The following is a 17,434-nucleotide window of genomic DNA, read 5'->3' on the forward strand; positions in this document are numbered from 1 at the left end:
TGAGGGCAAGTAACAGATCCAGCCGTTCCATCTTTGTAGGAACCAGTTACATAAAAAAATATTAAATAGAAAGTTGATTAAATGTTACGAGTAAATACTGTGTACACACAAAAAGCAGGGCACAACTATATTATTTTTGTTTTAGTCCTCATTCCTTTGTGTGGGTGTGGCATTTGGGTGATGGTAGCATAAGGTGTTTGCCACACTGGGTACTTGTTTTGATCACTGAATAAGTACATTTTTCAAGCACTGTCTCACGCTATGTCTGACATAATAGAGCATGACAGTGGTGTTGTGAAGACCACTGCAGTTAAGGTGCAACACACAGCAAGCATAGTTTCCTTCCCCTCTCCCCCCGTTGCATTCACTAATTATTGATGTTTGCCAGCTGAGTGACTCTTCTGCCCTGAAATACTGCCATACCTTATGGTCTTGGACATAAAGGATCAAGTCTTAAAGGCATTCCTGTCACACATACGTGCTCTATTAGAAATCTGCATTTAGGGCAATTGTTTGCACAATCAGTAGATATCTTTTTGAAATCTAGCCTAGAATGTAATTGCTAGAAATACAAAAAAAACTTAATACAGTTATCAATATATATCATTTGGGGAAAGAAATGTTTCCTTTTTAAAAACTACATTCAAGTCAACATGACTGACTTGTTTAATTAATAGATTTTTCATTTTTAATTCTGGTTTTTGCTCACTTAGCTGTCAGTGTGGGCTATCAAAAATGCCCCCCCCCCTCCATCTTGCATCTGGGGTCATAAAAACCCTTGTGGATGTGTGTTCACCCCTGCCGGAATAAGTATTAATGTCTTATATAAAGCAAGGTCTCTGAAATACAGTAACCTTTTACCTACAAAAATTAAAACTGATCTGGTTTTGACTTGTATATATGAATTTCTGTGGTACTAGTTATACTCTGGGGACACTTTGGATTTGATTGTAGATCCCAACTTTGTGGCTCAGACCTGCCTCTTCTGACATTGTGATTGAGAGCACCATCACAGGAGACTTGCATGTGGTAACACTGGTTTGCTGAAGCTCATTTTCTATTAACTCTCTGTATACTACATCCCTTCACTTTAATAGAGAAGGTATTTCAGCACATACATTTTGTAGATCATATTCAAAGATTTATTCCTCTCCAGAATTCTCACTGTTGGATAAATATGTATTTTATTTTAAAGCTTCAGTTCCCTTTCTTACGGGAATCCAGAACATTCCAAACTAAATGTGTTTATCCAGCCAGAACAGGGAGGAATGCTCCTATGTTCAGTGGTGGAGATAGCATTGCTTACTACCCTCATAAATGGAATCACTGAAACAAGGTCTGGAATAAAGATACTAAAGAATTATACACCAATGCCAAACATAAGAGGAAAGTTGTATACATATAAAATCATATGTAGCTGTCACCTGAGTTCATTTTAAAATTAAAGAATTTGAGATCTTTAATATTTTAAGTGTGGTCTATATGGAGAATGTAAATGTGTAGTTTAATTTCATGTACTTCTGTTAGTAGCAAAAATAATGATTAAGCATAACAGTACATTGCTTAAAAAAAAGCTTTTTTTTAAAATCAGAACCCAAGTTGCCATCAAAACACATAAGATAGAGTCAGACTTCATTGTAACCTAAAGATACAGTGATGTGTTCTGTAACACACTTTCACTTTACTGTGTAAAGTTATTGTGAGATAATTTTGTTATGTAACAATTGTCAATTAGTATGGAACTAGTCAGTATTTAGGATTTAAGCATAATTTGATTTTGCCCTAGAATTAAAAGCATTGACATTTTAATAATAAAGTATCTCATTAGATTAATACATCTCAAAGTTATTTTATCTTGAATAAAACAGGCAAGGTATTAACAACTCTAAATGTGTTTATTACAAGTTACTTTGCAAGAATAATTAGCTAACATTTAAACATCAATTTTGTAATCAGTCTTCATTGGCCAAGATTTTTTTAAAATTATACTTCAACAATTACGCAAAAAAAAAAAAAAGCTTACAGAACTTTTTCCGTAAGTCAGGTTTGCGTAACCCGGGGAACATCTTATTCCTAAAATCCATATTGAGGTAAATCAGCAAAGTAGTTATGCATGTTCTTAAGTATCTTGCCAAACTGGAGCCTAGCCTAATCAATGGCTGGAAATGCTGACAACTGTCTTGGTGGCTATTCCAACTACAAATAGTAAAAGCCTATTTGTGGGTTAGAACTGCCTGTACATGATGCTCTGCTCACATTACTCATGTGTTTTACCTCTAGCAGTTAGGGACTCTAACTACTAAGAAAGCAGTACTTTTTTTCTCTATATTCCATTAGTTTCACAAGCCCAACCATTCAAGTCAGTATTTTCTGTATTTCCAGTTTAAAAAATATGTTTTAACTGCAAGAACATCCATGCCCTAATGGATACCATTTGGTTGATACAAGAACAAGGGTAAGTGTTTCAAACTGGATTGCAATTTTTTAGTATGGGTAGTAACAACTGGAGGATTCATCACATCTAATGTGCATTTTAGGGGAAGTAAGTCTCCCTTACTGCTCTCTTTGGACTAAATAAAACATTAATCTGCTAGTTTAACACAAGAATACATAGTATTAATCACTTTTAAAAGGAATTATCAATAGTTTTACACTATTGTTAAGATGGTCCGTTTTTGTATGCTATTTTGTCGCATTACACTTTAAAATAGTGCATTTCTTTAATGCATGAATATGATTGTATTACCTCCTTATTTTATCATCACAAATGTTTGACACCAGCCATCTCTATATTATGCATATAATCATTTTGGTTTAAAATATCTTAATAAACTGTTAGACTGTGATGAACACAACACCACATTCTTTTTTCCTTTGTTTGTTTTTAGCTTTTCAGAAGGTTTATTCAGATGCATTTTGGAAACAGGTTTTAGATTCTTCCATTCAGCCAGTAGTTCCTTTTGCATTTCAGCAGGTAGTTCAGAAAAAATATTTGGGTCAACATTAGGAGGAAATACAATTCTTCCTTCTCCTGACGCTTGCTCTCTCGGACCTTTATCCTGAGAGGCTGCTCCAATGGGCTGCTCTTGTCTGTCTGAACTGTGAGGCTGAAGAAAATGTTGACTTTGCAAGTTCAATACAATTGAATCAGTGCTATTGAAATTCAGTGATTCCTTAGGTACTTGTTCCATACAGTTATCTATTAGTGCACTTTCAGGGTACTCAGGAGGATCCTGTAGACTCAGTCTACAATTAGTATTAGGCCTGTGTACCATGGCTGTCTCCAGCTCACTGGTAGATTGAAAGTGTTCACCGCATACCAGACTGCTGATACTATGATCTGCTCTTCTGGAATTTGGGGTAGTGTGCATTTCTTCTTGTGCAAAAAATGGTAGTGCTCCTTTAGAAAAAGGTAATGGCTGGCTCAAAACATTCTTTGTATGGATCCTTTGCCCAGATTTGTCAGAAATAATTTCCTCTTTAATGTCTTCTGGAAGCTGACTGAAGACTTCCTGGTCAATGCCAGCAGGAAGCAAATGAATTGGGCAAACAGGAATTCCAGGTTCTTCTGCGCAGCTTTTGGTTTCTAGTGAAGATTCTCTAGTTCTTGTATTTCTAATTCTTCCATCTGGTACAAAACTGCAGGAGTTCACCTGGACTTGTGAAACATCATCCATTTTCTGCAGCATAAAATATATTATTTAGCTACATAGTGCATATGAAAAATATTTAATGATTAAAAGGATACCATGTCATAAATACAATTTTTTTGTTAGTGATCGCTTAAATCCTACTTCCATAAACAAAAAATTACCACTGAATCATCTGGCAACAAAGATTTTTCTATTCAGCATAGTATTTAGAGATAGATAACGGACCAGCTATTTAAAGAGTTTTGCTGGGGTTGTAAAACAAGTAATTTCAAAAGCAACATTAAACTGGGTATATCATCGTACCGTCTAGCAGCCCAGCTACATCAAAGTCTTTCAATATGCCTAAATACTTATTTACAGACTGTATCATTGAAGTTAGCATCTAAAGAAAATTTAAAAGGGATAAACTTTCAAACCAAATTATGCTGCACCCAGGAAAAAAAAAAGAATGCGCCTGTGTGTACAAGTAATTATCGGAGAAAAGAGAAGATATGTGAGCATGGATACCTGAGAAGTCAGGGATAGGGAGGTAACAGAGCTGAATGTCTGCATATAGGTTGTATGACAGATTGTGGAAGGAAAGGTCGTCAGCTATGGACAAATGTGCAGTGAAAAAAGGAGAGAACCAAGAACAAAGATGTAAACTTTGCACATCTCACCTAAGGGAGTAATTGCATACCAAATACTGATAATTATAGACACAAGTATCTGTTTGCATGTATAAATGTGTGACTTGTAGTCATGATTACTTGTATGTAACCAAGGACAAGAATTTTGATCATTTAACCTCAAGTTTCTAAATACAAAGTAGATCTTAAATGATAAACAGTACAGTGGCTCACAAATACTACGAATTAAAAAATATAGACATCTGGGGTGAAGTGCTAGCCCCAATGAAATCAATGAGAGTTTTACTAGTGTCTTCAATGAGGCCAAAATTTCACCCATGGTTTTTGTCAACTTCCCTATATTTCCATTAAAAAAAAAATCTATATTAAAGTAACACATCATAGTTGATTTAAATGATATAAGTGAGATTTGAAGATGAAATCCTACCCTTAACTCACGCCGTTCAGGCTAGGAATTAAGAGCATATGGAAAGTAAAGCAATCCAGTGTTTCAAGACACACTTATAGCTAAGTGCAAAAAGGTAAATTAAGGGCACTTTAACATGATTTAATTCAAGCTAAACAGTTAAAGATATTTTATGATGGTAAGAAATATTTAGGTCACTTCAGTTCCACCATGACCTATAGATCACACACTGCAGAAGCCAGGGCCGGCTCCAGACCCCAGAGCGCCAAGCGTGCACTTGGGGCGGCGTCCCGCAGGAGGGTGGCAGGCGGCTCCGGTGGACCTCCCGCAGACGTGCCTGCGGAGGGTCCGCTGGTCCCGCGGTTTCGGTGGAACATCCGCAGGCACGTCTGCGGGAGGTCCACCGGAGCCGTGGAACCAGCGGACCCTCCGCAGGCACGTCTGCGGGAGGTCCACCGGAGCCGCGGGACTGGCGACCGCCAGAGCGCGCCCCCGCGGCATGCCGCCCTGCTTGGGGCGGCGCAAATCGTAGAGCCGCCCCTGGCAGAAGCACTGAGGTTTTAAAACCTGGATGCTGAAAAATTAGGCTCTTAACTTCATATTTAAGAATCTAATTAAGTGGCCAGATTTTTCAGACATGCTGAGCAGGCAGAAGAGCTCCCATTAAAGTCTGTGAGAAACCTAATTTTAGGCATCCACTTCTGAAAACCTTGGCTCTACAAGCTCCTCTCTCTGTCCCACAGTAATAAAGTTTCATTGCCTAGTACTGTCCCATTCAAGACATGGCAATTGAAAACAAAGAAGGATAGTATAAACAAAGGATACCAAAGAAGGATAGCATAAACACATCTCGTAAATAGTTTGTACTCAGGAAAGCCCACAGAGTTCTTCATTTTTACTACCTAGATGATATTTGGGACTATAACACTTCTTAAAGTATTTAAAAATCATTATTAGAGCATATATATATATATATATATATATATATATATATATAAATTCAGACTGAGACTATATATAATACACTTGATTTGATTGACAGTTTTTAATCATCTTCAACTTACTTTGCCAGAACTTGAAGGGGGTGACGACCACGTTAAATAAAATCCTATGGATCCTTTGGTGAGGCTAGGCAGAGCTTTAAGATTTGAGAAGCAGACACTCAGAAGTGTAAGATGAAATGGCATCTCCACTTTTATCATCTTTCTAAACAATTTCATAAGGATACCAACCAGTGGGGCCACAACATCATAGTTTCCTGAACATGAAATGTAAACAAACAGCAGAATTAATGTAAACCTTTCTATAAGGGGCTGAATGGAATTAAGGTTTGTGCATGAGATAGTGTGGACTTTCAACACTTTGCACTAATGCAAAATAAGTTGGCATTTACCCTAATTGTTCAATGCAATGAAAAATCTCAGTTCTTAGGAAATGTGAGGGATTTTAACTACAGCTATGCCAAGTAAGGCAGCATTTATTTGATCATCTGAAAATAAAGAGGCCGTTAAATTTACAGTATTTGATGCTTAAAAAAGGTTTTCTGAAATGAATGTTATGACTGCAAGAAGTGCCAGACTGACAACACTAGACAGATGCCCACAGAATCTCTATAGCATAGACATTAATGGTACTTGCATCTGAAGAAGTGAGCTGTAGCCCACGAAAGCTTATGCTGAAATAAATTTGTTAGTCTCTAAGGTGCCACAAGTACTCCTGTTCTTTTTGCGAATACAGACTAACACAGCTGCTACTCTGAAACCTGTCATTAATGGTACAAGCTCTCCTGTTCTGCCCTGCCATCTCTGTTGATAAGTGATGTGATAATTGGAAAAGTGGTCAATTTAAACAAACAGAATTAAACTAACATCCTGCAAATGGAAAAGGCCTTTCTATACAACTGAGAGTAGCTCACTCTCCATTTCTATTAAATTGTCTTCAAACGGATCCAATTAATGACGACAATTTGTGTGATATGGCTATCTGACAACAAAGATCTAGACCACTTATTTACCTTACGCAGAAGAGTGTGGATATATCAGATGGTAATAACTTTTGGTCTCTTCCAGTCTAGACTGGATTCAGTCTATTCCTGTCTATGATTATAGTATTTTATTAAACCCTATACTTACTGAGAGAAAACATAATGATCCTGAATAGTAGTGAAGTGATTGGTCAAATATGGGGAAAAGATAAACTCCATATGAAGTGGCAAATGAAAGACTGATCTCCATTTAGGATGGACAAACCCTGGCTTCAGAGGAGGAAGACTGTATACATGTCACAAACTGTTGGATAAGGAGTGATTCAGAAAGATCCTGAAATCTTATAGCTAACAGCCATACAAAATTCCTTTCACTCACTCATCCCTTGCATGCAATTTTTTTCTCTTTTCTTTTTGGACAGTGATGAGTTACATTTAATTAATTTTTCAACATCAGGGTAAAAGGCAGGCAAGTATATTTTGTGCCTGGGTTAGTAAACTCCCATAACAATCTTGCAAGGCTGAGTAGGGTGACCAGATGTCTCGATTTTTTTTTTCTTATATAGGCTCCTATTACTCCCCATCCCCGTCCCGATTTTTCACATTTGCTGTCTGGTCACCCTAAGGCTGAGGTAACAACTTTGTTACTTATTAAACAAAGTTATTCCTGCCAGGAAGTCCTGTGTTTTTAACATTGTTTCACTGAGGTACATCTATTGCATAAAATCAATGCAATACTTCAAATTTAAAAACATCATTGTTCAGAAACCTAGATTTAAAGTAACTTAAAGCAAAACAAAGGTAATGCTTAATGCCTGAAACTTTATTGATACTGAAATTAATAGATTGATAAACCTTCCTTCCCAGAAGGAAGGTATCATTTCACTGGTCCTATGAATGTGCCAAATACTTGGGCATCTCTACAGTCAGAGAGACCCTGGTTAAAATTTCAAACAACATATTGTGCACCAAAGTAACAACTGACCAAATACTTTCTGAAAACAAAACTTCAGAAAAGCTCTTACCTGTCCCAAATTTCTGAATGACATGAGAGGGAATAGGACACTGACGACTCTCCCGACTAAACCATTTATTAGCTGATGAAAATTTACGGATGGTTAATCTTATTGTATGTGGCTTTCTTCCATCTTTGGATATTCTGAAGAAAATTGAAGTGTGCAGCACAATTAACATTACTGCTGCTTTACAAATACTTTCAAAGCAATTGGATCAAGTAAGTAATGTATATCTTTTTTAATCCATCAAGAAAGTGAAACAAAATAATGGTAATAGTATAGAACATAAGAAGCTTTAAAGCTTTATCTTTAATTTCTTTCCTGCCTCATTTTCCCCAATTGATACCATTCTAGTGCTTCCTAACTCAACTCTATTTATTGGCAATGTCTACTTATTTCTTCACATTTTTTACAAATGGTTTCAATAAATAGTTTTTGTTTAGTATTGCACACAGTTGAAGACATATAGAAAAAAAACTTACTGTTTTATTCACTTAAGGAAAAAATCTCTGCATTAGTAAAGAAAGTGGTGGAAGTTCCATACTTGATATTTTTAGACATGGATTGCTGGAAGTACTAGAATATAGTTCTCAACCTAGAGATGCAACCATTGTGTCCATCCCATATTGCTAAGTGGTAGTAAGGTCCCAGTATTAAAAGGCAGTCCTGGTATGTAAAAGGTTGAGAATGACTGTACTAGAAAATATATTGAAGGGAACAATTCTACCCTGGCAGAGTGGAAGGCTAAAACCCTCCACCCCTGTGGTGTCCTGGAGCCCTGGGTTAGCACAATTTGTGTCTAGATGGAAGGGGAGTTAGGCCTGAGCCTGAATTCGAACCCTGAGCTTACACTGAAGTGTAGACATACTTGTGGTAGCTACAGTAATTGAGACAGGAGATAAGGGGAATGAATTAATTCTCCTTGTCTGTACAAAAAGAAATGGAAGTATCTTGATGATGATGTGGGAGAAGCAGAATTTGGATACTGCCTTAATGTGAGTGGTAATGGAAAGGGAAGAGTTGAAGATGACCCCAAGTTATAAGTGAGTAACAGGAATGAGGATGGTGATGTCTGTGGTTGTGCAGAACAGCAGAAGGCAAGATAAGGAGTTCAGTTTGGGCCACATTAAGCTTAAGTTGATGGCACAACTTTAAAGAGATGTCAGAGAAACTGGATCAGATGCAAGGTCAAACCAAGGGAAGCAGTCAGAAGTGGAGAAGAAGATGTGAGACAGAAGCATAACAATAGTAACTGAAACCATGAAAGTGGATAAGATCACCCAGGCACAGGGTAGAGAGAGAAAAAGAGGAGGCCTATGAAATCACCAAGAGAACAGAAGAGAGACTGGAGGGGACACACAAAAGGATACAATGCAGGATGATCTGAGATGTAGGAGAATGAGGAGCCGGCAGAATCATGAAAGCTAAAAGGAAGACATGGCCGTTAGAAAGCATGATCAGCTGTGTCAAAAGCAACAGAAAGGTTGAGGAGGTAAGGATGGAAGAGCTTACAGACATTGGTGAGAACAGTTGCAGTGGAGTGGAGAGGGTAAAAGCCAGACTGGGGGAGAGGAGCAGAATACAGTTGCAGGAGCAGAATTTAAGGCAACAGTTGCAGAGGGCACATTTCACAAGTTCAGAGATAAAGGGCAGAAGGTAACGAGGAAGTACTTAGAGAGGCAAGTGGGGTTGAGGGGCAGCATTCTGAAGATATGAGACCCCAAAGTATGCTCTGCAAAATATGAGACAAACCTTACATATGCCCAGTGTTCTTTCAGGTCACAAACTGAATCAGCAATAAGAACAAATGAAGACAGTCACCTGTCTAAAAGGTTAGCAAGTAGTTCTTCAATTTTCTTTTTAACTTCCACTTCTGATGAACATTTTTTAAAAGAATCTTCATCACTAAGGGACTGTAAGAAATGCAATAGTCCTTTTAATTTTATAATGTAATAGTATAGTGTATAGTGTAATACCAAGTGACCAAGCAAATTCAAAAGATATGAAAGGGAATAGCCTTTCCACATAATTCACATATTAACCTATGGAACTCATTGCCACAAAATACCATTAGGCCTAGAGGTCAGCAGGATTCAAAAAAGGATCATACATTAATAGAGGTAATAAAAATATCATGAGTTATAATAGTAAATATAAATAAAATAATTTTAGAAGGAATATGAACTGCCATGTTTTATGGCATGAGCCAAACTCTAGCTATGGGGAGTTGGGAAAAACTTTCCTGGGTGGCAGGATAGCCCATAACTGTAGGATTTTGTGTACCTTACTCTGAAGCAGCTAGTACCGACCATTGTCAGAGACAGGATCCCAGAGCAGATGGACTACTGGTCTGATCCAGTATGACAACTGCTTTGTTCATTATGACTGGATTTCAGCGAGCTCAGCAAAACTGTACTGAAAGAGCACAATCTTTCTCATTCTGAAAAAACTGTATTTTCATGTCATTTATACCTGAGGAGGTCCAGAGGAGGCCACAGGGGAGTCATCATCTCCATAGCTGAGCTTCTGAATGTGCTGAGCCATTGAAACTCCTAGTTCCTTTTCTAGTATTACAGGTGAAAAGGTCTGGAGATCACGCACACTGCTGAGACCCAGCAACTCTAGGCGCTTGGTAGTTTTATAGCCAATCCCTAGATGAAAAAGGCGTGTGATAACTTGAGTAAAAATTTATTTACAAAATAATACAGTACACAGGAAAGTCATTAAAAAGATTAGGATATGCTTAGCAAGTTGTATTTATAAAATACTAAAAACTAATTTATTATTTGGTTAATAAACTAAAATACTTTTTCCCTTTAAATTATATTTAGTTTTATATGGCAAGACCTTATAGACATCAAATTTAATCATTTTAATTATAGAACTGGAAGTTCTTTGAACCAACATTTTCAAGTAATTGAGACCCACATTTTTGGATGTGCAAATTTTTTTTTAAAAATTATAGAAATATGGATATCAATATCCACATTTGGCTTTCAATGAAAACAGTCTGAGATTTATATATTCTTTTTAGGTATTTGCAACCGAAACGCTGCAGCACTTGTGTTACTGCAGAACCAAAAAGTGACATGGACTGGAGAACAGAATACAAAAAAACAGATTTTAAAATTATTTCAGTTTTAAAAGTATAGTGTGTATATTAAAATTATGAATTCTCACAATGTCTATACGAAAGACTGTGGCACCAATATCTTACCAGGAACTTTGCTGATGTGATCGAGGCTGCCTACTAGGTCCTGACAGCTTTCAGGTAGAAGAATTGTTTGTTGATTTGGTTTGAAGGTGCCAGATACTAGTTTAGATAGTAATTTGTTAGAGGCCACTCCTGCACAGCCTGTAAGACCCAATCTATTGTACATGGCTTCCCTCATCTCTGCTGCAATCTGAGATCCAATGACAAGTCTTATATGCATAACATCATGTAAATTGACAGCTGTGAAGACAAAAAGGAGGTGGTCACTTCTCAGCATACAATGACCACTCACATCACTACAGGTCCATTCGCTAATAAGAAGATTCATATGCTTATAACCCATTAAAAACTTGATGGGAAAGAGTGTGGTCTACTGGGTAGATCAAGGGGCTGAATGTAAGGACTCCTGGGTTCTCTGTCTGGTGCTGCCATGGAGTACATATTTAACCTCAGACAAGTAATTTAACCTCTTTGTACCTCAGTTACCTCTTCTCTAAAATTAAAAGGGTAATACTCTAGCATCACAAAATTATGGTGAGAATTACTTAATGTTTGGAAAGCACTTTAAGGATAGATGCACTCTATAAATCTTTAAGAGATATCAAAGAAGAATATTTAAATATCATCATGTAACAGACTCTTGCCTCAATATAACCAAAGGGAAAAGTAAATGAATTAGAGATTTAGTAATACAACATTTGTTTAATTATAAGGAAGGTGTCCATCTCTGTTACTAAAGTGTGAATGTTAATGAAATGAGATCTTATTAAGGCAGTTCTTTCTCAGAACTGTATTAAAAATTATAGCAACAGTTGATATTAACATCTGGTCTGGTAAAAATCAACTGCTCTTTTTCTTTATTCATGAAATGAATATAAATCTTGCTATGTCAACTGTGGGCACTTGTGAACTAGAAGGATCCCAGTGGAGAATATGAATCAGTCCAAGTTCTACAGTCAGCCTTCAGTGACTTCAGTATAAGTCTCCCATGCAGGCATCCTGTATAGCAAAACTTTGCTGTTTTTCGGTATACATTAAGGATATTTTGGATGAAAATTTCAATTAGCTGACCCACAGTAGCCAAACACTTAAAACTAAATTTTCATGAACTAACATGAAAGCTGTTACTTCAAGCTCAATCAAACTAGATATTTAATTCTACATTTAACTGTCTTTTTTGAAGACCACATAAACAAAAAAAATCTATTCTCCCAACTCAGTGTGCATGCCCAACTTCCACTGACATTAATATACAAAGGTACACATTCCACTCAAAATAATCAGATTGTCAGATATGAAATTATGGTATATTACAAGTCGGTTCCTGGCAGTCTAACCACAGGGAAAATAAAAGTTTCCAGGCAATACTGTATTGAATAGGAAATGTGTTTTCATGCAGCTTTGGAAGTTTAATCAATTCAGTTATCAAGATACTTTTTGTACTAAGTTCTACTACTACTTAATAAAATATTGTAGCAAAATAGGGAATAACCACTCACTTTGATTATTATACACATGACCAGACACAGACACTTTGGAACAGCCATCTCTTTGCAGCTGTGCTAATCTCTTCTCTACCAACTCTGTGATATCCACAAAATTTTCATCAAATCCAAGTCTTTCTACCAGTGGACTGAATTCTTCCAATAGCTCTATGGGAAAAAAACAAACTACATAACGGGGACAGGTATGACAAACAGGCATATCTTTAGACTACTGTACCACTTTATAAATGTTAACTTTATCTCTCATTGTTGTATGCACTGTTGCTGTAGCCTTGTTGGTTCCAGGAAATTAGGGAGACAAGGTGATCTGAAGAAAAGCTCTGTGTAAACTTGAAAGCTTGTCTCTCTCATATCAGAAGCTGGTCTGAGTAAGAAATATTACACCTCACTCACCTTGTCTCAATTGTATCTCAGTGAGCCAGGAACTGTATGCTGGCTGGTGGGGAAGGTTATCAAGCTCCATCCAGGATTTAAAATTGCAGGGGAGCATAATTACTAGACTCTGGGACAGGTAAACCCATACCAACTGTAAGAAAAACTTTTGAAGGTGGCAATTTTGCAACAGAAAAGCTTCAAGAAAAGACTCTAAGGAGAAGCTGCTGAACTTGAATTAATATGCAAACTAGATACCATTAACTTAGGTTTGAACAGAGACTGGGAATGGCTCGGTCATTACACTAATTGAATCTATTTCCCCATGTTAAAGTATCCTCACACCTTCGTGTCAACCGTCCAAAATGGGCCAACTTGATTATCACTTCAAAAGTTTTTCTCCCCTGCTGATAATAGCTTCTCTTAATTAATTGGCCTCTTACAGTTGGTATGGGTACTTCCACCTTTTCATGTTCTCTGTATGTATAAATATCTTCTTACTGTGTGTTCCATTCTATGCATCTGATGAAGTGGGCTGTAGCCCTCGAAAGCTGATGCTCAAATAAATGTGTTCGTCTCTAAGGTGCCACAAGTACTCCTGTTCTTTTTGCTGATACAGACTAACACGGCTGCTACTCTGAAACCTGTCTTACAGAAAGGTACCAACCCTATGATGAATTGCATATACCGGTTCAAACCAAGCCCTGCTTTTGATACAACAAATTGACATGACTCTAATAATGTAAACTTGGGACTTCATATTCTCTACAATCAACAGTGGATTTCCCCCTGATCTAAGTGAGAAATTTGCACAGAACTCAAAGGGAGAACATAGCCACAAGGTAATACTAAAATGTATTTATTCAATACCTTATTATCTCTTCAGCATTCAATGAGAAAATCTGCTTCCCTTTAAGGCCACTGCTATTTTGCCATTTGATTTACTTCCTTTCATTGCTCCTTTCTCTCTTCTCTTTGTGAGTTTTCAAGTTTTTAACTTCTGTAATTCTTTCCCTGCAGCAACTCCAAATTCCCAATCCTGTGGACTTCATTATCAACCCCTTGAAGAAGATTAACAAGGGACAGGGGAGTTCATACTTCTGAGTAACTGACTCGGGCTATCTGCAGTCTCTGGCAGATGTCATGACATCAGTTTCATTTTTGGAAGATTCTCTCTGCAGCCATGATGCCTTGAAACTTACCTTTCATTTGAAAAATAATAACATTAAAGATTCTGCAGAGTCCAAGTATGTCATGCAGGCCATTTAAATACACCAAGTTGGCTGAATCCAGCATGCACCTCTAATCTAGATAATGACTGAGCCCAACTGCTTAGTTTGTGAAATCTGATGGAATCAGAGATGGCATCCCCTAAAAGCCTTATGACATTTTTCTAAAGCTCATATAAAATCAGAAGTCTATGTATAGTACTTATTTTCCACTATTAAAAAACTGTCAACCTGTACCTGTAACCTTGTATGACATTTCTCTGTATTGTGTCAGGTCCTCTCCATTAACTAGCACTAGCTCTGGGCATTTTTCTTTAGCATCTCTGACAGACATAAGTTTCTGAATTCCAAGTCTCCTGGCTTCATAGTTACAGGTAACAACCAAGTATTTCTGCTGAACACCTGGAAACAAAGGTAAATAATCATAACACATTTTAAGGAGTCACTTGTTTATTATAGTACTTCCATGCCACTGGTTGACACTTTGCTATCAAAGCCTGTAATGCAAATCCCTCAATCAGTAAAAATGTAATACTGTTTTTAAGAAGAAATACACCCTAATTTTATTGTGCAATACTGAAGGAAGCAGGACCCTTGCTCATGTTCTTATAACATTTTATGGTAATAAAATATTTTTTCTTAAATGCCATATTAATTTTTCACTTATTAAAAGGTATTCTCACTACTTTTGGCCCTTATCATGCAACCTGCATTAGTATAAAAATCATCTGCATTAGTATAAAAATCAGTAAAAATATATTTACTTCACTCTTTTTCTCCATTGATTAGTAAATTCACATGCAATAGTACCAACAGCTTTAAGCTCAAATGACTCTTACAACCAAGTGGAGTAAACTATGAAAGACCAGAGTATGAGTAAAAAAGTATCTTTGTCTTTCCCAACCACATAAACATAAACCAAACAGCAATAAACAGCAACATATAAATTTACCTAAAGGTTTGTCTCTTAATTCAGGATTATGGATCATTTCTACTTGTGCATAAAAGCAGTCCAGGTCAGTATGGACAATTACCCTGTGTGCTGTACTTCCTGATGGCACAGTCTTGTCATGACCTGCTGCAATGAAAATATACAACCAAGTTTAAAGATAACATCCTTCTTACCCTTGTCAATAATGCAGCAAACGATCTCACACATGAAAACTATGCTTGGAAACCAAGCACTGTGTGGCAAAGTAGAGAGTTTATAAATGGTACATTAATTAGGTCAGAAGCCAATTGGCACAGTTGGTTGGTATCAGTAAAAGATACTGCTGACTACATCCTGAAGACCTCTTTTAGATGGCCAGTGCCACCTCAATTCTTTTTTACTGAATAATTTTATAGTTATATTTCTGATGCCGCACCCTTTATATGGTATGCCTTGGTTTATTTTAATTAATGCTAGAAAATGTATAAGAATTTTCCTCTGTTTAGAAGCATCAAGTGGGTGGGCACAAAAATGTGACAACACCAAACATACTTCCTACCTCTTTCTGAGAATACACCTGCCTAGTATCTCTACAATTTCAGCTTTTCTGCTGCTACAGGTTTAAATAAATAAACCTGTCTATGGAAGAATAAGCACATGAACTCCACCTACTAGCAGCCCATGAGTGATGCAACTGATCATCAACCAGAGAGCAAAAATGCTGTCAAATGCAAAGAGCAAACTTTATAGAAATATATTTTTAAAATTATATAGTAAGGCCCATACTATATAATTTCAAAAAATATATTTCTTAAAGTTTAAATCTGTTCTTCTGGTTCTTGACCCAAAGATGAAAATTTTCTTAGGAAAGTTTAAGAAAAAGTGTACTAAGCTACATTTTAATACTCAAAAAATATATTTTCCCCCTTCTAGAAACTTCTGTTTTGTTTTCTTTAGATGAAAGGGAATGCACTTTAAGTTATATGAAAATGTGCAACATTTAACTATTTCAATCCATTGAATTGTTTTTTTTTGCATGTTCCTAATGTGAAACAGGACTGAGCACTGGGAGCAGCACCATTTTCTAGATATTATTATTTATATAGCACTTCACGCAGATGTGGTGTTTTACAAGCAAATAGGATGCCTGAGTTCAGCTACATTGTTAACATTTAAATAGGTTTGGAAGCATTACATTTGTGTAGGTAAATACTAATTTCCCCATACACACACACAAACCAACAAAAATATTTCCATTGATAATAACTGAAATGTAGAGACATGCAAAGTAACAAAATGTATGTTTGAGAACTTACTAGTGTGTGATTTGAGAATATTTCCTTTATATATTTTGACAGGTGATGTTGACAATTTGTGTTTTAACTGTTACAAAGCTTTAACTTTTTAAATCTCACTCAGTCTATTCTTATTAAATTATTGTCTGTCACAGCCCACATTGTTATAGCTTCCCCCCCATGTAAAAATTGCTAAAATCTGGGAAAGTGCTTAAAAATAAGCATTGTTATTATCCATCAAATTTATATGAAAAAAAAGTCGAATTCTGACAAGCTCCACATTTGAACTAGCCCCTGTCCCTGTGCGGAGACAGGGGCAATGGGGACACTGAGGGAGAAACAGGGAGGGGAGGAATGGGGGGACGGTAGGGGAACACTGCTACGGGGGCAGAACGGACCCCTGGGGGAGCCGCTCCGTTCCGGGCGAGACAAACACGCGTATCGGGGCCCCAGCTCCCGACGTCTGTCTGACTTTGCCGCCCGGCGGGCTCCAGAGTCTCCCCGCCGGGGCAACAGCTCCAGCCCCCCCCAACCCCGTTCTCGGTGTGAGGCGGCCCGCGGGGCCCGTATTTACATTGTGCTCCGAGAGTAGCGGAGGAGCCTCTCCCGGGCGCCGCGTGGCTCCCAGGACCGCCAGGCTCCGGGCAAAGCCAATCCGGTTCCTCCTCCTCCTCCTCCGGGAGCTCCATGCAACCGCCGCTGTAGCTGAGGGGCAGACACAGCTCCCGCCCTTCCCGCACGCAAAGTTCAGCCCGGCGATGGCCGACAGGGGGGGCGCTGGGCCTCGCGCGCGCGCTTCCCTATGAATCCACGCGCCGGCTTTCCCTAGCCACGCCCACTGGGCTAGGGCCGCTGTGTGCCCCGTGGGGCCAGGCCGTAGCGGCGGCTGTGCGCTCTAGTTCGGGCCGACGCTAAAACCGCTGCAGGCAGGAGACAAGGGAGCTCGGCCTCCCCCACAGCAGCCGGGCTGGGTGTGTCAGACATAACGCCGCCCTGCTGCACCGCCACTTCCCCACCCAGCCCAGGGCTGGCAGGCGAGGTCCGCTGCTACTAGCAATAGCGCAAGCGGGGTATAGGAAAGCAAAGCTTTCCCTCGACAACACCCTTCACTCCCCTGGCAGGTGTCCTCCGATGGTATCGCAAGCAATGTTACTGCCAGGAGGGACATAGAAGGCCCTGGAGAGAGGGGTAGATAATCTG

General features: G+C 38.2%; 1 protein-coding gene across 1 annotated transcript; it reads right to left on the reverse strand.

The window, feature by feature from the left end:
- Positions 1–1,315: 1,315 nt before the first annotated feature.
- POLI (DNA polymerase iota) lies at positions 1,316–16,995 on the reverse strand. The gene is made up of 10 exons (XM_045020698.1): positions 16,809–16,995; positions 14,961–15,086; positions 14,246–14,410; positions 12,402–12,554; positions 10,906–11,142; positions 10,161–10,339; positions 9,510–9,601; positions 7,698–7,831; positions 5,753–5,946; positions 1,316–3,680 (listed from the first exon to the last, which is right to left on the reverse strand). The coding sequence occupies exons 1-10, from the start codon at positions 16,921–16,923 to the stop codon at positions 2,805–2,807; spliced, it is 2,271 nt and encodes a 756-aa protein (XP_044876633.1). The 5' UTR covers positions 16,924–16,995; the 3' UTR covers positions 1,316–2,804.
- Between the last annotated feature and the right edge of the window lie 439 nt (positions 16,996–17,434).

Source organism: Mauremys mutica, chromosome 6 (assembly GCF_020497125.1).
Source record: "Mauremys mutica isolate MM-2020 ecotype Southern chromosome 6, ASM2049712v1, whole genome shotgun sequence".
Taxonomy (NCBI): domain Eukaryota; kingdom Metazoa; phylum Chordata; order Testudines; family Geoemydidae; genus Mauremys; species Mauremys mutica.

Excerpts from the sequence above, each read along its gene's own strand:
- POLI (XM_045020698.1), bottom strand. The coding sequence starts at position 16,923 with ATGGAGCTCCCGGAGGAGGAGGAGGAGGAACCGGATTGGCTTTGCCCG. Across the intron at positions 12,555-14,245 it reads AATGTCATACAAGGTTACAG|AGCTATTGGAAGAATTCAGT; the intron begins GTACAGGTTGAC and ends TTTTTCCCATAG. Across the intron at positions 10,340-10,905 it reads TCACATCAGCAAAGTTCCTG|GGATTGGCTATAAAACTACC; the intron begins GTAAGATATTGG and ends TTTTTCATCTAG.